The sequence below is a fragment of the Panthera pardus genome, unplaced genomic scaffold, assembly GCF_024362965.1.
Source record: "Panthera pardus isolate Hobbes unplaced genomic scaffold, ASM2436296v1 HiC_scaffold_21, whole genome shotgun sequence".
Lineage (NCBI taxonomy): Eukaryota > Metazoa > Chordata > Mammalia > Carnivora > Felidae > Panthera > Panthera pardus.
Genome location: NW_026526777.1, coordinates 14129506 through 14154297, shown reverse-complemented (window position 1 = coordinate 14154297; position 24792 = coordinate 14129506). Strand labels below are relative to the sequence as shown.

Genomic DNA, 24792 nt, shown 5'->3' with positions numbered 1-24792 from the left:
CATTTCAGTTGTTTTATTTATTAAAAATAAATAAAAACAAAAAGCATAAAATTTGTTAAGTGGCACATTTTACCAAGGAACTCTAAGTTGGTACCTTTTTCTTTAACTTTCTTCATTAGTGCTTTCCTGTCTGCCTATATCAACACAACCCTAATATATGGCCTTATCATATATACCTTGAATCACAATTCTTTTTCTGAAATCCTTGAGGCAAAATGTATTTAAAATTCACAACTTTTCAAATTTTGGGAAGATATGTTCTAAAATGACTAGATGACTAATAAGGGTCTGGGGTAGCACTCCAGAATCAAACCTATTACTATATATTTTTTTCAATTGAGTGAATATCCACATTAAATAGAGTTCAAGTTAGGTCTGGCCTCAAATGAATGAATTAGTTTTTCACAGCTTTCAGAATTCAGATTTAAAGATAAAGGATTGTGAAACTATGTGCTTTCTTTTCTTTCTTTCTCTCTCTCTCTCTCTTTTTTTTTTTAACAATAGTCTTCTCATTTCTGAGTTCAGATTTACCTCTTTTAATATAGTCTACATCTAACCAGGCTCATCTTTTCCAAATAGAATTTGCTGACTAAAAATATTACGATATCTTGGATGGGATCCTGGAACCGAAAAAGAATATTAAAGAAAAACAAGGGAATTCTAATAAAGTATTGACTTTCATTAATAATGTGTCAACATTGGTTTATTGATTCTCACAAGTGTACCACAACAGGGGAAACTGGGTGCAGGATATATGGGAATAGGATATCCAGAAACTCTCTGTACTATCTTTGCAACTTGTCTATAAAACTAAAAGTATCCTAAAAGAAAATGTTGATAAAACACATGTGCATATCTATACATATACACATAAACTAAATAAATAAAATAATAAAATGTTTTCTATTAAAAACCTAAAATTACTGCCCCATACTTTTTGGATTAAATATAGATTTCAAGGCTCTATATGGATGATCCCAACCTAAATTCTCCCTATCTCTTTTGTTTATGTTCTTTCTCCAAGTGGCATCCCAATCTTCTCTCTTCTCTCTCTGCCTGCTTACTCTTCTGAAAGATATAAGGAAATCAGACTTCCCCCTCTGAGAGCAGCTCTTAGTCCCTAATGACCCTGGTCTTCATTTGGGATCTTTTTACGTGTGTTTTAAACAACATGTTTCTTTATTTGTATTTCACCTCATTGACATCTAGCTAGTTGCTCTAAGTGTACCATGTAGGTGTCAGCATGTCCGATAAACCAGCACAAGAACTTATATGGAAGCAGGGCTTTTCATTTTCAGCATCTGACAGCCATTATGGCTCATCTCCAAGGACACCTCTTCCCACTTTTTTTTTTTTCTTTTTCTTTTTTAAAGCATGACTTTTACAGCATGGTGTTCAGAGAGACTATATCCCATGAATGCTGGTCAAATTTGCGTTTGTACACTAATCCCAATCCCCTGTGCCCCAATCTGTTCATTTCCCGTATTTTTGATTCTTGAAACAAGACATCATCTGAGAGTCCTCTTTCTCTTTTGTCCTCCCCAGTACAGTCAACCTTCCACTGATTCCAACTCTTAAAAGTGTTCTATTTTTTTTTTCCCTTTACTATCACTGCCATAATCCACCTCTCACTTAAGGATGGATTAGAGGTCAGTCAAAGCTAAAAAAACACTGTTACTGAGATCATGTTACCTTGAGAAAGTGTAAATCTAATTGAGTTTTTTCGTTGTTAAAATTCCTCCCATTACTTCCCAGGCCTTTAAAACATGCTTACTGCTGTAGTCTCAGCCCCCACTTCATGTTCTAGTCATAATGAACTACATGTACTTTACCAAATACATCCCACTTTGCTCCACAATCCATGCCTTAGCACTTGCTTAAATCATAGCTCCTTTTGGAAATCTTCCCTGACCAATACTTTCCGCTCAGCACACTTCATTTTCATTGTTTGCTTGTCTGCTATTCTAAACTATGGGGCTGCAGGGAACAGGCACTGCCTTACTTAGCAATCTTCCCACAGAGAGAATATGCATCTGAGTGACAATAAAAATAGTTACACGGCTAAGTTTAAAATCAAAGAAAGAAATACTTAAAAAAATGATTCAGGAGTGAAAACATCCTCTTTGAAAATTGGTACCTGGGCTGTTGACTGCTGGGTAGACTGATTATATCTAATAGATACTCAAATATTTTTTACAGTGAAGAGAAATCAAGAGAGTTGCATCTCATTTTTCTTCCAGGGTTGATGTCTGTCAATAAAAGGCAGACATCAATAAAAGGAGGGGCTTGAACAATCAATCCAAAAAGCTGTAATCTGTAAATAATCCAGAAATGAATACTTAGTCTCTACTACACATACGCTCTCTCCCAGCAACTGAGCAAGATAATCACTTTCAAGTCAAGCTTAGTAGTCCTCAGTCACAATGGCTCAATACTACCATACAAATAATTTTCACTATGGTATTAAAATGCTGTCTTTTTTTTTTTTTTTTTTTTGGAAGAAAAGCAGATACCATAAACTTCTCAAAGCCTTCCTGAAACATTTTTTTTGTTTTGAATAATTTTTACTTCCTTAGAAAAATAACATAAATAGCAAACCATCTCTAATAAAAGCCCCATCCTATAAATTTTACCAGATCCTATTCATGTTTGTAATCATATTTATAAGCAAATATATATGTATATACAAAATAGTATGTATTATTAAATACATATATATGAAGTCCATGGTCTTCAGTCTACATGATTAAGATGAGGTTAGTCTTACAAATTAAAATCAAATACTCTTTCCCAGTAAGCAATGTTTTCTTTCTTTTCTGGATCATAGTTCTGAGTCTGGTTGTAAGAACATGCCTAAAAAGATGAACAATGTCAATACTTTCTCATTTCCTACAGTAGCATTAGTTCTGTGTAAAAGAAAAATGATCACTTACCTCTTGATGTTGTCAAAATAGTACTTAACAATTATCATGGTGGTATATCTGCTTTCTAGAATAGGTACATTAGACTGGCTGCCAAAGGATCATTGTTTTTCTCATTTGTCTAATGACAAGATCAAGTTTTTCTAGACTGTAAATTAGGTTTTACAATTCCTAAGTGATCAGAATTCCCAGTATTCCACAGACTTCTAAAAAGATCAAGCCATATCTGTTGAAGTGCTACCAATTTTTGATTCTTAAGAATCAAAATAAACTGATGAATTGTGACACTAAAAAGCACCAAAGCTAAAGCTCTATAATTAAACAAATAAATAATTATAAATCCAATTCTATGAGTTCTAAATGTGCTGTTATTCAAAAGTGCATTCTTTCCCATTGAAAATCCATTTCCTTTTCTCTTTATAGCTGAAAATTAAGTCTTTAAAACACAATGGAAAGACTTTGTTTAAATCAAATAAGCAATTTTGCTTTGTGTTAAACACCATAAAGTATAAAGAAATGTAACGATGGTTAAACAGGAATATCACTATGATTATATTTTATATTATTATAATTTATAATTATTTTAAAATAGGATTAATTAAAATACAAAATACGTTCAAGCACAAACAATGGAGACACATTATTTTTATATTTAGAGAATATAAAAGTCACCTTTCACTCATGAGTTCGTCTGAGACTTTTTGCTCTTCGTAGTCCATTTTGTCCTTACTGGTCTGGCTTATTTCCTCACTTTCTAAAACTACTCCTTCATCTTGGATTTTTGGTCCTTGTCTAATTATTTTCAATTTCCTTTTTTTGACTTTGTTCTTGGTAAACTCTTGATATTGGTAAGCTCTATCACTGTCCATGTCCTGATCTCTACAACCTTCAAGGGGCTGGGTCATTGTCCGTTTGTTAGAGATGTCCTGTGGCAGGTCCACGGCCATGCGTTTCACCTTTCTCCTTCTGCGCAGAGTTCTGTTCCCAAGGTTGTCCACGGCAAAGTCAGATTCGTGCCACAGAGGTCTTTTTCCTCGTACATTATTTAAGTTTGATGATGGCCTGCGCTTAGCCACTAACATTTGGTCATCAGAGTCACTGTGATCTTTTTTATTATTATTGTGATTCTCTCTATAGTCCTTGCTTGGTTCCTCTAAACTAGAATCAGAGCCTTCACTTAAGCAGTGACCAGTCTCCCATGGGTGGTGAACATTATATGATCTCCGCTTTCTCCCTCTCCTTTTCCTTGCCTGGCGTTTCAGAGGGCAAGAAATACTTCGAGAATGATCACCTGTTTCAGCAAATCCACCTCGAGCTTGCTCTGAGCTCTCCTCCAATGCTGAGACAAGATCATGAACCAGTTCTTCCATGGTTCGACTGAAATGCCTACATTTTCAAAAAAAGAAGAAAAAAAATTAAAGAAAATAGTATTAACTGCATTAACCTAGTTTATTACAGCAGACAATTCACTCTAAATCTAAAATTAATAGTTATTATAAAGAAATGTTTAAAAGCTATTTAATTTTTCTATCCCATATAGTTTCAAATATTCTGACTCATTTTAAGCTCCTTTTTCATATGTAAGTTCTTTTATTAAACATACGAATTACTTCAAGATAGAGTAAGCATAAGATCAGCAATGAAAGATCCCAGTAATTTCCTATTTTTACTGTGTAATTATAGAAAAGTTATTTCTGCTTAAATCCCTGCTCATTAGTCTACTCCTGCCCTTTCCCTAGAGCCAGTTTTGCTAGAACAGATATGGAGAGAGCTTTCTCAAGCCTTCCTCCAACCACCCCTCCCCCACAGCAATTTCTAAGTGAAGAAGGAAACTGTACAATCCTCTACTCACCACACGCTCTACCCAGTCACCACCATGATATGTGAGGGAGATGGAAAGACTGACAGGTACTTTCAAGATTTGTAATATATGTGAAAGGAGAGTTTAACCAGACACTAGGCATATATTTAGGCCACACTAATCTCATAACTCAGTCAAGCAGAAACTGTTCATACTCAAACTGGAGGCTCACTGGTCTAAAATGGCCCATCATTTTTCTTACAATTCATTCTGAGACAGTCTCTTGGTATTTTTTAAATAAAAAGAAACAAACAAAAACCATTAAACTATGTTACCAGTGAGACAATGATCTGCTTGTCAGCTAGGATAAGCATTCTTTACGGACTTGTATAAATTATATCGACCCTTTCCAAACCCAACTCCGAAAGATTCTAGATTGGTTGGTGATGGAAAGCCCAAAATTCCAATTTTATTTTTTAAACAGTATAGTTAATTCAAACATGTATCTTTCTTATACAGATCATGAACAATCATTTCTGAGTCTTAGAAGGGCCTAGGGATCAAAATATCCTCAACTACAGAGGTCTATATAACTTCTAAATCTATAGTAGGGGTAGGCACACTTTTCTCTAAAGGGCCAAACAGTAAACTGTTAGGCTTTGCACTCTATTAGGTCTCTGTCATAGCCACTCAACTTTAGCCACCGTAAGGTGAAAATAGCCCTAGGCAATACATAAATGAATGGCTGTGTTCTAATACAATTTTATTTACAAAACCAAGTGATGGCTGGCTATAGTTTGCTGACCCTGGTTTATATAGTCTCTACAGTCTATAATTTGAGGCATTTGCAGGTTCCTTATAATAATTTTTCATTTTGTGTTTGCATTTGAATCTGAAAACACACATTTTAATTCAACTGGATTTACTACTTATAAGATAAGATGATTCACACATACAGCTTCTAACACAAGAACTTACTATGTGCTTGGCCCATTTTTAAATGTTTTATATGCATTACCTCATTTCATTCTCACATAATAACCTTATAAGGTGGTATATGAGACGCAAAGAGACACAGACATTAAGGGCAATTTGCCCAAAGTGACACACCTAGAAAATGGTAGAAACAGGTTTCAAACTCCAGCAATCTGGTTCTAGAGCCTGAATGCTCAACCAACTGCAGCCAAGAAAGGGATTCTAGTACCACACAATTCCAGTATCCAGTTTGCATTTGTTTATGAGTGATGTAGCAGCAGGTGGTACTATTTTAATTTCTGAGACAGATTTAATATATATCTGTGTAAAGCCAAATGACTCACACTTAGCATTATATTCTTTTGAACAGAAAAGACGAATGGGAGACCTGAATCAAGGGCAGTATAGGTGGTGGAAGTTAGTTGAATCCAAAGCCCCCGATGCTGTAGTCATCAGTGAAATGTACATTGTGAGCAATTAACTAAATGGGACACAGTTTTTCATTAAAAAAAAAAAAAAAATTATGTTTATTCATTTTTGAAAGACAGGGAGAGACAGAGCACAAGCAGGGGTGGGGCAGAGAGAGGGGGTCACAGAATCTGAAGCAGGCTCCAGGCTCTGAGCTGTCAGCACAGAGCCTGACACAGGGCTTGAACTCACCAACGGTGAGATCATGACCTGAGCCGAAGCCGGATGCTCAACCGACTGAGCCACCCAGGCACCCCGACATAGTCTTTCATTTAATGTGGGCATTGTATTTTCCTGATCTATCTCCTTTAGCATTCTGAATTAACATGGTGACTGAAGTATATATTTTAAATAAACTCTGGAAAGCCACTAAAAGGGTCCTATATATTACTCAGGTTTTAGAACCCTGCATTTGGTTATGAGAAATAGGTGTCACGTAGGAATTAGCATTAAGCCAAAAGAAGAGCTACAATTCTGACTATACTGATAAGCCAAATGGGTCTTTTCTCCATCAACTCTATGTTAATAATCACATTTTTGTTTTCTCTTTATTGCAATAAATATTTTGTTCATTTCCTTGAATACTATTTCTTTGGAAGAAATGTAGTCTGAAAGACCTATGATCTCTGAATATAATATTGCACCTTTAATAAAATTCACTGGACGCCAGCTTAACATGTACTAGAATAAGGACCTTTGTCTAAAAGAAGACTCGGTATCACCTGGTTCTTAAGTAACTTACTCTTTGGAGATGCAGTTTTCTCATCAATGGGTGAATGACTAGGTCTAATTATTAATATGAAATTAACTCAATGCATGAATGTCATCTACAACTAAAGTTGCAGGTTATTTTGGAAGTTATAATCTAGTGCTTTACTACAAAAAGGAAATGTGGTTGACCTACCACCATTAGATAAAGGTTAGCAATCAGATTCAATCCATTGAAACTTAAGTCTTCAATCAATTTCATTTAAAAAGTATTATTGTAACAAACAGCTTAAGAAAATAGAACTGGTATTACTAAGAATGAAAGCAAAATTTCTTGATAACATCATCAAAATTGTCACCTTACTTGACTTTGTATTGTTTAAAAAAAAAAGACATTAAGAAAATTTTAGGGGCGCCGGGATGGCTCAGTTGATTAAGTGTCCGACTTCGGCTTGGGTCATGATCTCACAGTTCATGGGTTCGAGCCCCACGTCGGGCTCTGTGCTGACAGCTTAGAGCCTGGAACCTGCTTTGGATTCTGTGTCTCCCTCTCTCTCTGCCCCTCCCCCACTCACTCACATATATAACAAACATTAAAAAAAATTTTAAAAAAATTTATCCAGAGAACCCAATTTATTCCATGATGTCACTCAAATAGGGATCAGATACGAATGCCAATGAAGACATTTACTTTAAAAAGATTTTTTAAAAGCCTCACAAAAACACAGAAGAAAATATGCAACATTCAGAGTTAAAATCACTTTCCCCCCCTTCAGTTTCAACTCACCAGACTCCGGCAAGTCAAAACCCTTGTTAATGAGCTAGTGATATTATAGTCAGTCACGCTGCTTCATTTCTATCTCTCAGGGAAAACTGGCATCATCTGGCCTCACAGAAATAAAGTCATTATAAAAGACCACATAATCAATAGCTCATTTATTTCCTTTGCCTCGGCAGTTACATTGAAGACCATGGTATGGAAACACTTTATCTTCAAGATATTTTCTTAAATGAGACTTTTCCTATTGAAGAAAGAACCTGAAAATACAGAACTTTTCTGTACAAAAACGTGTTTATTAAGCATTCATAGCTGTAAAGTTTAATTACAGTAAAATTTAGTGAATTACCACTTAGCTAATTTGAATAACATTCATATTTATAAAACAATTTCTCTCCATTTGAAATTCAATGGAAAAGATATCTTTTGAGAATAGTTTGCATTAGGTAGAATGTCTAAGATGACAGTTCACTAAGAGTTTTCTTCAAATACACCAAATAAATAGAATAAGATTATAGTCCCACTATCTATCTAAAGTGGGATTTTGAAAACGACATGACCTGAGCAGATAAGCATTTTGGTTTTTCGCAGGAGGTATTGCATTATGCTGAGCAATATAAAACATATGATCAACCCAAAATTTGATATGCCAGTTTTAGGTAAGAATTTTGCGCCAAGGGTTAAGTTTTTGTCAGTCTTCTTCTAGGCACTATTAAAACATCCAATAAAATGAGTAAATTGTTCTCCCTGGCTTTCTTAACACCAAATTCTAACTCAGACAAAGGCTTTCCTTAAAAACGTATGTTTGAGAGTAAGGATGGTCAATGAATGTAGAAAACCTGGTGCTGAGTTTAGAGTTTTCTTTCAAATGTTTCTTGCTCAAGAAAGAAGACTCAGGACGTGGCCTTAGTCCAAACTCGATGCTCACATGTTCCCACAGGACTAGCAGTTGACTGATGAATCAAATCAAGGGCTCTCAAAGAGCAGTCAACAATGTACAGGGAGGCACGGCAAAGAAGCCCAAGAAAGCCCAGAAAAACTGATCCCCCCAAAAACTGACAGCCAATTACTCCATCAGTGACTTTTCCTTTTTGGAGACTCTATTAGCAATAACTACTATTCCTAAGAGGATAAAATATAGCATGTACAGAAAAATTAGAGAATAATTTCCTTGCCTGGACACTGATAAAAATAACTACATAATACAATGATAGACATGTGTGTCTTCATAAACCCAACAATTTCATTAAAAACAAACAAAAATCGGGGCGCCTGGGTGGCTCAGTCGGTTGAGTGTCCGACTTCAGCTCAGGTCACGATCTCACGGCCCATTAGTTCGAGCCCCGCATCGGGCTCTGGGCTGATGGCTCAGAGCCTGGAGCCTGCTTCTGATTCTGTGTCTCCCTTTCTCTCTGCCCCTCCCCCATTCATGCTCTGTCTCTCTCTGTCCCAAAAATAAATAAACGTTAAAAAACAAACAAACAAACAAAAATCTTCCATGTGTAACAAAAAAGTGACTGACCACAGCTATCAAATATCTAGGTAAGGAAAAAGAAATCAAATGCTCCTTATCATCTAATACATGGTAAAATTCTCCTCTTCATCTCTGTAAAACACAGGATTATCTCTTCTACAAACTTAAGTAACTCTAGCAGCGGAGTGCTAAAACAAATTCGCCCACTGCTAAATACAACTACTTACTTGGCTTCTAGCAAGTTAAGGAAATAGCCATTTATTGTTAGTTTCTGCACGAATAAAAATTCAATGTGTACAAAAACAATGTAGGAGGAATACCTAGTCAAGAGCTATGCTGATGAATGTATGCTATGACTGATCACAAACTTAAGAAAATAGTCTTGGAATTACATGTTTTGATATTCATGTTAGCTTTGGCTTAAGATAGGAAGGGTTGTTTGGTCATAAAAGTAAATAGCTAAAGAATACACATTCAAATTAACACATAATAGTGTAGATCATGACAATCGGTGCCTAAACATGCAAACAGGAGCCTTAGAGATGCTACATCAGGGCTGGCTGGGTGGCTCAGTCAGTTAGGCGTCCAGCTCAGAGTTCCTGAGTTTGAGCCCCACCACGATGGACTCTGCTGACAGTGCAGAGCCTGCCTGGGATCTCTGTCTCTTTCTCTTTCTGCCTGTCTCCTGCTCATGCTTGCTTTCTCTCTCAAAAATAAATAAATTAAACATAAAAAAAAAAAAAAAAAGATGCCACATCAAGGGCTAAATTTCATGCCTAATTCAATAAAATATGATTTGTTTGATTAAAATTTCTACTGCTCATAGGAATTTATGCATTTCCTTCTTTAATGGTAACATTTTTGACAAAATAAGTCTTTATCTCAGTCTAGTAACCTTTAAAATGATTAAAAGAAGTATCTCCTTTTATATACCTTGGGGAAATATTTCTTAGGAAATATAGAATAACCCTAACATTAAATGTTAACATTTAAGCTAGTTTAGAAATTCCTTGACCTACCTAACTTAAACCATTAATCAGAAGTAACCTTTTCTCTCTTCTTGAAAGAAGTAGCGTGGAGTTAGGGGAACTTATTATGAAACGTGTAAGTAATTAATTATAACTTTACATTAATATTAGGCAATGCACATGGACCAGAATTCTCTAGGTAGGGGAAAAGGCTGGGAGGAAACTAGAGAACACAAGCTTTAAAGTCAAATCTATGAATGTGGAAGCTAAATTTGACTCTATTCCTTAGCTATAGGACCCTAAACAAATTACTTATTTTCAGACTGTTTATTCATCATAAAAATGGTATATTTTCTACCTTGAAGGGATTCTGTGGGATGAGAGTGAATACTTATGTGAGAGTAGTTATTTCATCTTTTAACAACTTCTGTACATGAATGAGGTGGTCACTGAAATATCAAATCATTCTGCTTTTAGGGTGTAACCACCTTATGAATCCTGAGGATATCATAATGAAAGCACAGACCTTGCCCTTTCTGAGTTCTTGAACCACTCTGATTCATGGGAAGAGGGGGGAATAACAGACATTAGCAAAAATCTTCCATATCATTTCAAGACATTCATGCACTCTTTAAAGATTTTCATGAATATTAAAAAAAAAAAAAACTAAAAATTAATGCTGCATTTCTGACTGACTCCTAACTTAATAATATATAGATACAAGAAAAAATAAATTAAAGAAAGTCATTCCACCAAGTTAGGAGCCACAGGTTCTCCACCAAGCAGAAAAGTTCATTGCCAATGGAAGCAAAGGTTCCACGGACTTGAACTTGACTGGAGGTGCTGCTGGAACCTGCTATTTGGTCACTTTTGTTACCACAGGAACAGGCAGAAAGCTTTCTTTCCTCCAAACCCTAGCAGTTAGGCCAAAAATTAAAAATTAACTTAAATTTAAAAAAATCATTCATGGCTTTAGAAAAAAGTCTTTTTCTACTTTCCAAATAGTGAGTTAATAAGGCAAGCTCATTTGCTATTTAAATTTGAAGGTTCTTCTGTTTTTAACTTCATTTAACTTCAAGAGTCATTCAAAACTTTACGCTCTAATCACTTTTGAAACACAAATTGTTGAATAAGAAGTTGTGTAAATGACATAAAGTCAAAGTCTAAAACAAACAAAAATAATTTAGAGTCTAAAAAATAATTCATTCCAATTCTTGTCAACATGCATATATTAGAGCACATCTAGGCAAGTTTCTAATATGGACGAGAGGAGTCTCATTCATTGCTCAAACATGGTAACTAACTATTCAATATTTATTGAATATATAATATATTCTGAATTCTTAGAATAAGAATGAAGACAACTGAATATTAATTACAAGTACCTAGCACAATGCTTGACATGCAACAGATGTTTAAAAAAGATCTGTTGGGGGGCACCTGGATGGTTCAGTAAGTTAACCAGCTGACTTCGGCTCAGGTCATGATCTCACAGTGTGTGGGTTCGAGCCCTGCGTCAGGCTCTGTACTGACAGCTTGGAGCCTGGAGCCTGCTTAGGATTCTGTGTCTCCTTCTCTCTCTGCCCCTCCCTCACTCACACTCTGTCTCTCTCTCGGTCTCTCTCAATAAATAAGTAAATAAATAAATAAATAAATAAATAAATATTTTTTAAAAAGAGATCTGTTGGGTGAACAAACCAATGAATGACTGAACAAAAAAACAGGAAAAATATGGCTTCACTAAAAATTTAGACAACCCTGATTTCAAAGTTTCTGCCACATTAACAAGCCAGATACTCTTAACTTTCTGGCTACCTTTCTAGCAGAGCAAATGTGGTGGTAAAGGACAAATTATCAAAGATGTTTTAAAGGTTTCCAGCTTGCCATAAACAAAAATGCTAAAGAGCTAAACTAATATTAATGGGTTACTTGGCCAAAATCACACTGGCCATTGCTTTGATCCCTCATTGTCAAAATAGAAACCTGACTCAAACAAACCTGACAGTATGGAATTGACCTCAAGATAAAAGACAAAAAAAAAAAAAAAAAAAAAAAAAAAAAGGCAGTTATCTAAAAAATTTACATTTCCCACTATGCCATTTCTTGGACCCAAAGAAAATCCAAATAATAAATAAGAAAGAAACTACAGAAAAAAGGAAATGATCTAGAATAAATACAGTTTATAATTTTAAGGTCTTTAAAAAAAAAAAAAGCAAACCACACACATTGAAACAAATAGTATGGCTCAATATATCAGTAATTCAATATTCTCATTATCAAGGACTTAATTGTAAAACGTGTTAGTTCAACCTTTAAAATCTTAAAAACCAGAAATTCACTTTAAATATAAATCACTAATAAGGTAAAAAGTAATAAAAGTGTATCTAAATTATAAATGTGGTTTATCCATTAAATGAATCAAATTTTAAAAGGCAGGTTAACATTATAAGTGTCACAATACTTATGCTTTTTGGCCCCTAATTTCAAAATTGTGTGTGGATGAGGAGTCAGGAAAAGGAGATAGAAACTCTCAGGTATAACGATTTTATAAAAATATAATATAAACCACTTACAAGAATAATTTGCACAAAAGATATATTCATTTCCTGAGGATTTTTGTTATTTAATTGTATACAACTTGTCTTCTGTAGCAGTAAATTACAAAATATAATCTCAGTTCTATTTTTCAAACAAATTGTTAAAGGGTAGATAAATCATCTACTATTTACCCCTTTGGGGCCTAAAACTTGAAAAATCTAATCTCGACATTGGAGAAAAAGTTGAAGTCAAGATGGGAGGTATATACAACAGGAATTCAGGCTGGCTAACCTATCTGGGCATAGTCTTTCCCGTTTAGATATTCCCGTGATATTGTATCTTATTCAGACAAATAGGACGTATACGAGGATGGTGAAGAATTGTTCTAGGTATACCAGCATCACACTGCAAACATGATACGTGGGCAAGTTACTTAAGCTGTATTTGCTCCTGTTTTTGCCATTTCTAAAATGCAAAAAAAACCAACAGCACCCACCGCAAAAGATTTACATGAGATACATGTACATAAAACTCCGCACCAAGGAATCAACCAGTAGTAGCAACCCCTGCGGCACTGGGGCTTCGTTACTGAGAGCAAACTTACGTGCACAGTATGGTAAATGTCTGATCAATGAATGAAAAAGAAAATTCCATTGAGAACTTTCCAGTAAGGGAATGGTTGTGCAGATAAACTAGAAAATCAAGGTTCCAGTTTGCTGGAAAGTGTTCATTCTGGCCAATCAGGTGTGATTTTTCCGAGTTTCATTAAGAAACAATGATTAAGTGCTAAGCACTATGTTATCCTCTGGGCCATAAGAAAAAAATGAATTCTACACCGATAATTGAAAAGAAGATAAGCATTTTAAGAGAACTGAAGGAGGGTTTCTCTGTATTATACGGAGGTACCTAACTATGAGTTGGTGAGAAGGTGAAAGGGAGAGGAAGGAGTTGGAAGAGTCATACTTTTTTTTTTATTAAATAGTCCTCTGTCCTACAAATCAGTATCACTGCAACAAGGGCAGACCAACCTATAAAGCACATTTAGTTTAGTTCCCTTAACTAGGTACTGAATGGTGAAACATTAAGACAGGTACCTATTAGATGCCTGGGGAGGGAATTCTGGGGTAATGGAAATGTCCTATATCTTGTTTTGTGTGGTGATTACACAGTACATACAACTGTCAGAACTAAAAATACTAAACATGTAACAAGTGTTTTATGTTAGGCTAATGACACACACCATTAAAAAAAAATATGGCTCATTTAAGAAAGTACTCCCAGCTTTCTCACTGGAAAATGTCAGAATTTAAAAGTATAACCATTATAAAACGAACTACAGAACGATCTAATCTCATTCAAAACATTTCAAGCAAGATATTCTTTTAACTTTTCACCGACAAGGGACGCAGAGGAATTCTTTGAGATCACAGACTACTAGCGTGCCTCATTCATTGCAGAATCTAAGAATGGACGTTTTTCGGCCACAGGTCACCCATTTTTTCAATACTTTATGCTTGAAATTGTCAGTGGGAAACTTGCTTCACTGCTTGTCCGACGTATGCCTGGGGAAAAATAGGCCTGGCATTGCAGAGCTTTCAGTTAGAAACCCAAAACCCAGCTTCTGGGTCTAGGACTAAAATGTCCATGGCAATTTTGGACAACTCACTTAGGAATTCTGTGCCCGTGATAATCTCCTATCAGAACTGTCATAAAGATAAAGTGCATGAATTTGTGAAAGCACTTTGAAAAATCAAAGCAATATATTATTTCAAAGTGGCACTGGTGATGGGGGTACCGCAGCCCTGGTCAAACCCCAAACCTAAAATCCTGGCATTTATATGTTCTTAGGGAACACTCATACACATCTCATTTGAACTAAAATGGACCGTTCAAGGGGCAGAAACAGGTAGGCCACTCCCACTCCAGAAAAGAGAGGGGTGAGTGGGGTGTCTTCTAGTACTAAACTTCCAGAACTCTAGATTTCTGGGATTTGATCCCCCAAGACACCTGCTGTAATCTAGTACATTTAAAAAGGAACGTGAGGGGATAAGATCTATATTAAGTTAGTTTCTTCTGTCCCTAGCCTTGTCAACAATCAGGGACGAAACGAATTGCTCTTGGAGTATAGACAGCTTTACTCCCCAAATATCGTAGAGGGTTGGGCAATCAGCAAGCATTTACCGTACTCCTGCGCACATCTTTAGCACACACCTCAACGCCTTCCTCAAATCGCTTCCAGCCCAGGCACGAGTGAGAGCAAGGCCTAAGTGTCTTCAGATCATCCATCCCCAACTCCCTCCCCCTTCCATTCCAGGTCCGGCGGCCTCAGGCCATTACACCCTCTCCGGATCTCCCATCCCCAGGGCCGCCAGCCTCACCAGCTGTTCCCGGCGGCTGGAGCTCCGATCGGTTGGCGCCCGGCGGCCCCGAACATTAACGACACCCAGGAGCCTGGCCTCGAGGCTCAGGCCCGAGAACAGACTCCAACTACCACAGCACCAGCGACTTCCAGAAGCAGTTCAGCATTTTGAGCTGAGCTTCCGGAAGCAGACGGGAGGCGGAAACCGGATGCCCGGAGCAACCATTACCTCTCCTCCCCGCACCGCCTTCGTCGCCTGTAATCTCCTCCTTTTTAACTCACAGAAAAGATAGAGGCAAATCACTGGAACCTTTTCCTACGAAAAATTTCTTAAATGTCTTTCTGGTATTCTGCAAACTGAAGCAGGGTGGCAAATAGAAGTGGAGTGGTCGAAAAGTTGTGCCCTCGGGACTAGCTTTATGGTTTAGCCCGGTTGCCATGGAGACCAATAGTAACACCGGTGCTCCCGCAGAAGCCGGGAGGCTATGGCCACGTTAGCTCGGCTCCAAGCTCGGTCGACGTTCCTGGCACACCAGTACTACTTCAGGAACAGGTAAGGCGTCGACTGGGGTGCAGCTCAGAGGGCTGGCTTCGCCCTCGCCAGGCGTTCCTCGGCAAGAGTTTCCTATTAACAAAGTCCCTGAATCAGTAAATACCAAGCACTTCTCCCCGCTTCGTTTGTTGGCCGCAAACTTAACCACAAGTTTAAAAGTAGTGTTACCATACAGAGGAATTATAGATGGGGGTAAAGGGAGGACATAGTTATTAGCTTGAGATGGCTTAGGAAACTGCCCACTGTAGATAAAATTGCAGAATAAAGTATTCTTCTGGGACATCATCACTCCACAGTTTGATCAAACCCATGCCCTCCCTGTTGAAGTTTTAGTACCCTGACTGGGGTCACCCAGGCACTCTAGCTGGGTGATCTCCGTTGTGTCTCCCGTTTGCCTGGGGATTTGGGCCTCCATGGTTTCACAGATGTCATTGAACTCAACTGTTCCATGGCTCATTTGTCTTCCCGAAGTGACAGTATCTAAACCATTCTGGCCGTGATGAGAATAGGCTGGCATTCCTTCCATTTCATTTATTATTACTATTAATATTTTCAGTATAAAGAGAAATCTCTAAAGATCATGAAAGAATCAAAATTCCAATGTTCGCCTAGTAAAAACAACAACAGAGTGTTTGTAGCTTTGGGCACAAAGGCCGTATAAAATATCAATTTGTGAAAAAAGGTAACTGGCAGTTTCCTTAAGCAATTATTGCCATTTCCCATGTGTTATTGGTTAGATCAGCGCTTTGTAAACTGTAGTGTACATTAGAATCACTTGAGGATGATGTTAGAATATAGATTCTGATTCACTGGGTCTCCGTTATGGCCAGAGAATCTGCATTCTCAGAGGAGTTCCTGTGAGGCCCCATTCTGCAAAAAAAAAAAAAAAAAAAAAAAAAAAAAAAAAAAAAATGTGTGTGGGGGGACTTTGTAGAAAAGGAACTAGGTATGGGTCTATTTCTTAAACATCCTTAACAAATTATGTATCTATTCCCACTTTGCATGAGGGAAGGAAAATGAGATTCATATAGAAAAAAATTCACAAGCTATTCAAAGTAATGTTGGTTTGATGGGAGGAGATGAAGCCAAGAGACCAAAACAGGTGGCTACTGTAGAGTTAGAATTAATGGTCTGCATAGGTGTAAACTTTAATACAGGTATAATGAGAACTTTTACAGAAATAAAATTAGAGGGAAAAAAGTTACTGGAATGAATTTTTAAAAAATAAACGTTTCTAGTTACAAATATAGTAAGTGAATTTAAAAATAGAGAAGTGACTGGTGAGAGGTAAATGTTTTAGGAGAGCAACATGAAAGACATATCCAGGGGATTTAGTATGTGAATGATAGTCACTGCGGGATTTGGGAGTGGGAGTGGGAAGAAGATAAATGACTAATAAAGAAGTAGTAGAAGAAAACTTTCCTAAACTGGAGAAAGAATATGGCTTTGAATGGAGAGGGCTCTGAGTATGAGACAGGATTTTTTTTTTTTTTAAAGACACCCTTCTTAGATGTTATCTGGCAAAATTTCAAGGATACAGAAACAATTTTACAGGCTCCTAATCTAGACAGACAAGAAAAAGGTATTTGCCAACGAAGAAAGAAGCACTGATTGGTTCATGAGCAACACAGGGACTTCTAAGAGAAAAAAAGGACAATAATTACTGATTATTCAAGGCAATATCTAAAAAAACCTAAACCCATCAAAGCTCTTATTCATTTTTTTTTTTTTTTGATGAAAGAAAGACGTTTTCAGATATATAAAGACTCAGGGTTATGTCATCCATATAGCCTATTGGAGGAAATGTCCTCAAGAAAGTACTCTCTGAAATCAAGTGAAGATTAAATTAGAGCAAAGATCTCAAGATAGGGGAAGAGGAGCAAAAGAAGTAATAGAAACAATAAGGAATAACTGTACTTGTATTTATAGTTAAATCTAGACGAACGCTGTTCCTGAGATTTATGGGATACCCCTAATTCCATGCAGTTAAAAGAATCCAATAGGCACTTTGAGTTTGCTTCCTACACATCTCCTTGTGCATTTCAAAAATTCATTAGTACATTTTCCACCTTGTAAGTGATCACAGACAGTAGTGTTGTGAATAATCTCATTAATACGGTAATGCAGGTCATTCTGTATCCAGCTTCTAATATCAGTTTTTCCCCACTCTGCCAGCCTATGTGATAATTACTCCAGAGGCCAGTCTTTTTAGTGACCTCGGAACTCCCCACAGTCTCTCCCATCACCCAGTCTCAAAGACAGTGGCATATGTTTAATGTTCGCAGTGCTGCCTACCAGGCTATCTTTCAGTTTTTTAAGTTTTATGTAGCCAAAGTTGTCAATCTATTATTTTGGCTCTGGGGATTTTGCCTTCATTGGAATGGTCTTTCTCAACCCGTGGTTATAAGAAAATTCTCTGTGTTTACTGACAATATTTTAAAAGTTTTGTTACGTTTTTCTTCACTCTGCAATTGTGTTTGTGTGTATGTATCAGGTGAGATAGGGACTTAACTTTTAGTATAGAAATTGTCTCAAAGCCTTTACTGAACATTCCACACTTTCCTTACCAGTTTTATGTATTGCAAGATAAATTAAAGTTGTAAAAATTGCAAAGGAAGAAGCAAAATTGGCTTTGTTCACTGACAACATGATCCTGTGCATAGAAAACTAAGTTACCTACAAAAACATCCAGAAATAAGTGAATTTAGCAAGGTTGTAGGACACAATACACAAAAATCAATGGCCTTTTTATGTAATAGCAATGAGCAATTGTAATTTGAAACTATAAAAACAATTCGATCTATAAGAGCATCAAAATACATGTTACTTTATCTATTGACCTTGTAGAAATACCTTGTGTACACAATTTGTACACAAAAGTGTTTTAAGTACAGGGTTATCTGTAAAGCATTCATTAAAGCATTACTTCTTTTTAAAAAGTTTTTTTTTTTTTTTTTTTTTTTTTTTTTTTTTTGAGAGAGAGAGAATGAACGGGAGAGAGGCAGAGGGAGAAGGAGAGAGAGAATCTCAAGCAGGCTCCATGCCCAGTGTGGAGCCTGATGCAGGGCTTGATCTCACGACTTTGTAGAGATCATCATAACCTGAGCCAAAATCAAGAGTGGGACACTTAACAGACTGAGCCACCCAGGTGCCCCTAAAGCATTATTTCTAACAGGGGGGAAAAAAAAACCAAACCCTGAAAGTAACTTGTATATATTTGTAACTAATCTGGCTAAATAAATTAAGGCATATACACATGATGGAATATTAAGTAGCAGTTTATTTATTTATTTATTTATTTATTTATTTTAATGTTTATTTATTTTTGAGACAGAGAGAGACAGAGCATGAACGGGGGAGGGGCAGAGAGAGAGGGAGACACAGAATCCGAGGCAGGCTCCAGGCTCTGAGCTGTCAGCACAGAGCCTGACGCAGGGCTCGAACTCACGGACCGTGAGATCATGACCTGAGCCGAAGTCGGAAGCTCAACCAACTGAGCGATCCAGGCGCCCCACGTAGCAGTTTAAAAGTGAAAAATTTTAGGGTTTCCTGGGTGGCTCAGTCTGTTAAGTGGTGGACTCTTGGTTTCAGCTCAGGTCACGATCTCATAGCTTCGTGGTGGGTTCAAGCCCCACATGGGGCTCTGCACTGACAGTGTGGAGCCTGCTTGGGATTCTCTCTCTCCCCCTCCCCTGCTTGTGCTTTCTCCATCTCTCTTAAAATAAATAAGTACAATTTTTAAAACAATAAATGAAAGTGAAAAATTTTATGCCTAATGACATAAAAAATTCAGAGACAAATTAAGTTTAAAAAAACAGCTCACAGAAAACATATAATACATTTGGTATGAAATGTTTATGCATACAGAGAGACATAGGAGCTGAAATCATAGATAAAAAACTGTTAACAGTAATTAGATTTTGAGAATTGGAAGATAGGGAAGGTTGAAATGGTATCTTAATTTTTTCTCTGTATTTTTCCATGTAGTTTACAATTTTATGTTAAATATTGGGTATTCATTATAATTTATAAAGTAAACAGTAAATAAATAGGAAAAAAAATATCCTAAGGCAAAAGTTTTCTTCTGAAAACACAAAATTAAACATATAAAATAAGTGACCATGAAGATGTAACTGATACAAAATTTGCCTTGCCACCGTGAAAAATTAGAAAACTGAACAAAATATGTGGAAAATTACTTTTAGACATTTTGATACAACAGACAGTGTAGGATTGTAATCTCTTAGTGAAAGGAAACAAATGAGGTTATCTAGACAGTTACTCCCACTTTACGCGTGGCAGTAGTTTCTGAACAAAATTCAAACTCAACAGCATAGTGTTCATATTGTCTAGCATCTGTTCCTAAATTAGTAGTAGGACAAAAATATAGCAAACTGTGACCTACACCCAGGAGGAAAAACAGCCAATTAGTAGAAACAGACCCAGAAATACAAAGATGATACAATTAGCATATAAGGTGTTTTAAGTAGCTTTCAAAACATGCATAAAGACTTAAAGGAAACTATATGCATAATGAGTTAAATGGAAATAAGAAGATGAAACTTTAGAGATACAAAGCAGATTATCTGAAACAAAAAAATTCAGATGGACTTAACATCAGATTAAAATCCTGCAAATAAAACATTAGTGAACTTGAAGACTTTACAAATACATATTGTTGAGTAGAGCAGTATATAGAAGTTAATTAGATAAAATTGGTTAATAAGTGTTGTTAGGGTCTTTTATATTGCTGTTGATTTCCTATACAGTTGTCTTATTAATTATTCAGGGAGGCCTGTTGAAATATCTAACTCTTACTGTGAATTTGTCTCTTTCTCCCTTTAGTTTTGTCAGGTTTTGCTTCACATATTTTGAAGCTCTATTATTAGGTGCCTACTAACTTAGGATTATTATATTTTCCTAATTAATTAACCTTTTTATCATTATAAATATTTTATGCATGATAGTTTTTTATCTTAAGTCTACTTTAAATGTCAAAATTATTTTAAACTGTAAAACTATTTGAATAAAATGAAACAATTTTGAGATGCCATTCTTTCCTGTATGTGTGTGTATATATACACACATATACATATATATATGTATATATGTATACACATATACGTATGTGTATACACATATATACATGCATGTAGGTATTTAAAACTACTGAAATAATCTGAAGCTTATAAAAAGTTCTAATGCAATACAGGTTTTTTTTCTCATAAATCATATGATGGTAAGTTGCAACCTGATGGCCCATTGTCCCCCAAATTTTTTCCACTTAAAGACATTGTATAACTATAATTCCACTGTGAAAATCAAGAAATTAACATTGATACATTTCTATCATCTAATCTTCAGACTCCATTCAAGCTTTGCAAGTTGTTGGAATAATGTTATTTATAGCAAAAGAATCCTAAGTGTCTTATCTCCTTAGTTATCTTTAATATGGAACATTGTCACGGTCTTTCTTTGATTTTCATAACCTTACTACTTTTGAAGATCAATTATTTTGTAAAATTTCGCTCAATTTGGATCATTCTGATTTTTTTTTCCTCTTGATTAGACTCAGGTTATGTATCTTTGGCAGAAATATCACAGAAATGATGCCATAATCTTTTTTATATATTCTACCCGGTACTACATAATTTTTATTTGTTTCATTAGTGATAGTCTTTATTTGGATCATTGACCAAGATAATTTCTGCTAGGCCCCTCTACTATAATGTTCTCTTCCCCCACCCCACTTTGTGTTTAGTAGGTATATTGTTTTTAATGTTTATTTATTTTTAGAGAGAGATTGTGACCTGGGGAGGGGCAGAAAGAGAGGGAGAGAGAGAATCACGAACCATGAGATCATGACCTGAGCCAAAATCAAGAGTTGGGTGCTTAAATGATTTAGCCACTCAGGTGCCCCCAGTAGGTATTTTTTAAAAGCAAGTAATTTGAAGCTGTGCATGTACTCCGTTCCTCATCAAACTTTCAATGTATTTATTTACTTAGGCACATCATTATGGACTCATTGGTTCCTATTCAGTGGGTTAACATCACTTTTACTACTTATGTTTATGCTACCATTGTCCCACTCTTTCACAATGGGAGCCACTAGAAGCTTATCACTGTACCCTGATCATCGCAATGCTTTCTTGCTTTCTGACACAGAAAAAATGGGTTCCAGGCTCATCTTTTTCTTTTCCTGCCCTGGATCTGGAGTCATCTATTTCTTCAAGGAGCCCTTGCTTCTTTTAATGAGCGCCCTGCTGTTGGGTTGCCGCACTCAGATTTTCTTAAGTGGACAGAGTTAGAAAATATGTGCATGTATGCATTTGCATGCAGTTTACGTCCGTACTGTGTTCATCCATCCGTCTGTCCCCCTACCCATGTGTGTGTTCAAAATCCATAAGTTTGCGTTGACAATTTCATTTCAAATCCAGCACCATGTGATTCACTCTAGTTTATCTCCCTTTCCTTTCCTTTCCTTTCCTTTCCTTTCCTTTCCTTTTTTTTTTTTTTTTTTTTTTTAACACTGAGAAACTGGGCTCTCATTATCCTTAATATATTGCTTAAGTTGATCAATTTTCTGTAATCAAACTCCTGTCACCATAACTGCCCTCTCTTTTATGGACACCCTTTTCATGTACTGTGGGCTCTACCTCTCCACGCTGGACCTGTTCATCAAACTGGGTACTCTTTTCATCATTCTTGGGTTTTGATTCTCTGTTCTGGCTGCCCTTCCTTGTAGAAACTTTCTTCACCTTTCCTCGACACCTAAACACTTAGACATTCTCTCCATAGGAACACTGTTCTTAGTTTGTGACATCCTACCCCAGGCTGCCCTTTCATGTGGATGTCCATCTTAGCCTACAAAGGCTTAGCCAGGACAGTGTGACTCCCCATCCCCCAACACTCCTGTCCCCTCTACCACAGATTCCTGGTTTCTTTGCCCACTGCCAATTTCTTTTGGACTTAATTGTTCAGGAAATGAAGAGAAAGTAGAGGGAAAGGGTAGAAAAGTAAATAATAAAACATTTTGCAAATACATTATAAATCTGCATGTTAACTCCTACTTTATGATCTAATACATATGTATTTATGACTCATTATTCATTGAGCTGTGAAATAATAATGAGGACCATTAATGAAATCAAAACATGGCTTCTAGATTCTAAAATGTAGTTCTGTTTTTCAACAAGTAATTATTGACCTCTTATTAGGCACATGAGTGATAATTAAAGCATAAAGTATAGATCAAACATAGTTTCTGCCTTTAAGGAGCTTGACATCCTTAACACCTAACAGTGAAATGATATGCAAAAATTATTTTACATAATCAATATATTTTATAATACAGGTCAGCTAATACTGGAATTTTATTCCTAGTATTTAAAATAGCTAAAATTCATATGATAATGAGAAGCAAAGATGATTGGGTTTTTAATCTAGTTTTTATTCAATAGCTAGTACACATAGGTCAGACTATCACAGTAAGGTGATATATAAAATGCGTATTTTTTGCACATTACGAGAAATATATTTAACTACACATTTTTTCATTTTCTGTTTATTGTCAATTAATTTCTAGCCACTAATGATACACATGAATATAGTGTTATCCAGGGTTATAGTACTTATTTCTAGTTGATGATGAAGTGACTGGAAACTTCCAGCTTCTTCTCAATGTTTTATTACATTCCTGGTAATACTTTTGGTCTTTCATCATTATTAATTCATTTAGTATTCATTGTGATAATACTGATCATAATAAATTTATTTCAAATTCATGTAGATGTCATATTTTATTCACTGCTATAGGATTTTCATTGTAATTTGGAACTAATTAATATACCATTAAAATAAAGTGTTACCCACATTTTTCATTTTAAACATAAAAAGTCTAGCAGTTCATGACATATTGTATGAGTATTCAGCATCCCAGTGGTAACCCAAGTATCTGTAAATTTCATTTTTAAGCAGTTAAAAGAAAAGCAACAGAAAAATGTGTATAGAAGTCGAATTACAGCATATAAGTTAAAACGTAGCAGTACATTAATTACTATTTTTTAAAATATTTCCCTTTAATTAAGATGTATAGTTCTTATTAGTATGATATAATATCTGTGCTTATATTTATATGTGTTAGTGTTTATAACTCCAAAAGAGAGAATTTAATCTTCTTCTTGACTATGTATTACATGTTAGCATTAATACCAGGTGAGATTAGAAAGCAAAATGGATCATTTGATTGCTTATTTTCTACATTTCTAATGACAATTATATAAGTAAAGGGTAGGATCAAACTATATATTAGTTGAAAGGAAGTATTAGGTGTATCTGTAAATCTTGCTCAACTTTCTTCTACCTGTTTTGCAAAAGCAGTCACTTGTTGATTGTTGGTGGGGGAGGAAAAACAAGTGCTTTCGGTAATTTAAATAGAGTATATTAAAAAGAAGGAAAACAGAAAACATCTATAATCATATTAAATGTTAATGGTTAAACAGGGTTAAGAAACCATGAGAAATAACCATTATCATGAATTCTCCTTCACATCAGCCTTATCGAGTACAATTATTCTTTCCTTTTTCCCACTCTGTCATCTTTGAATTGCCTGCTCTACTGGACACTGTGTTACTGGATCATCTCTGTTGTTGCCATGAATGATATTTCATATCCTGCACTACCACATCCTCTCTTACAGGCTAGGATAAGATTTGAGAAAACAGAAGATTCTCTCCGACCCTGCAACTCCTTGAAACATTGACCTTATTTTCATGACTTCTTCACAGTATTTGACACTACTCAGTCATGGTCCTTCTTCCTGATACCCTTCCATTAACTTCTACGACAATGCAAAGTACTTGTCTCTTGTAATTGCGCCTTATTTTTCCCTTCCTTATTTAACATCCTTAAGTCTTCCGAGTTTCTCATTTATATAAACAAAAATCTTCTGTTTGTGTTCAAAGGCTGAATTACTTCCTACCAGCAATTTAATGAGTTCCTCTTCCACTAATTCTTACCAACACTTGGTATATCAGAAATTTTTGGTGTTTAGCCCTAGATCTTGATGTCTTTTCCATCTTAGTCTCAGCTTATTTTGTTTTAAGGAGATTGGTGTTCTTTTATGCCACAGAATTTTAATATTATATTTGAAAATGGCTTACCTGCATTCTTCCTTTTACCTTTTTTTCCCTTCTCTTTTTTCCTTTTTATTTACTTTCTATCTCCTGTTTTTATCCTTCCTCCCTCTCT

At 35.8% G+C, this 24792-nt stretch overlaps 2 protein-coding genes across 6 annotated transcripts in view; one reads left to right on the top strand and one right to left on the bottom strand.

The window, feature by feature from the left end:
* The window catches only part of GPATCH2 (G-patch domain containing 2), a 178566-nt gene extending 163388 nt beyond the window's left edge, over window positions 1–15178 (bottom strand). For all 3 annotated transcript variants that reach the window (XM_019465635.2, XM_019465636.2, XM_019465639.2), the window contains exons 1-2: window positions 15010–15178; window positions 3594–4307 (exon numbers count right to left, since the gene is read on the bottom strand). In XM_019465635.2, the coding sequence (XP_019321180.1) occupies window positions 3594–4307; window positions 15010–15065 (770 nt within the window). In that variant the 5' untranslated portion in view covers window positions 15066–15178. The remainder of the gene's footprint in view (window positions 1–3593; window positions 4308–15009) is intronic.
* A 58-nt stretch (window positions 15179–15236) lies between these two features.
* The window catches only part of SPATA17 (spermatogenesis associated 17), a 226374-nt gene continuing 216818 nt past the window's right edge, over window positions 15237–24792 (top strand). For 2 of the 3 annotated variants that reach the window (XM_053908969.1, XM_019465641.2), the window contains exon 1: window positions 15240–15543. In XM_053908969.1, coding sequence (XP_053764944.1) covers window positions 15476–15543 — 68 coding nt within the window. In that variant the 5' untranslated portion in view covers window positions 15240–15475. Of the gene's footprint in view, window positions 15544–24792 lie in introns of all 3 variants that reach the window. The other variant, XM_053908970.1, reaches the window with a different exon arrangement.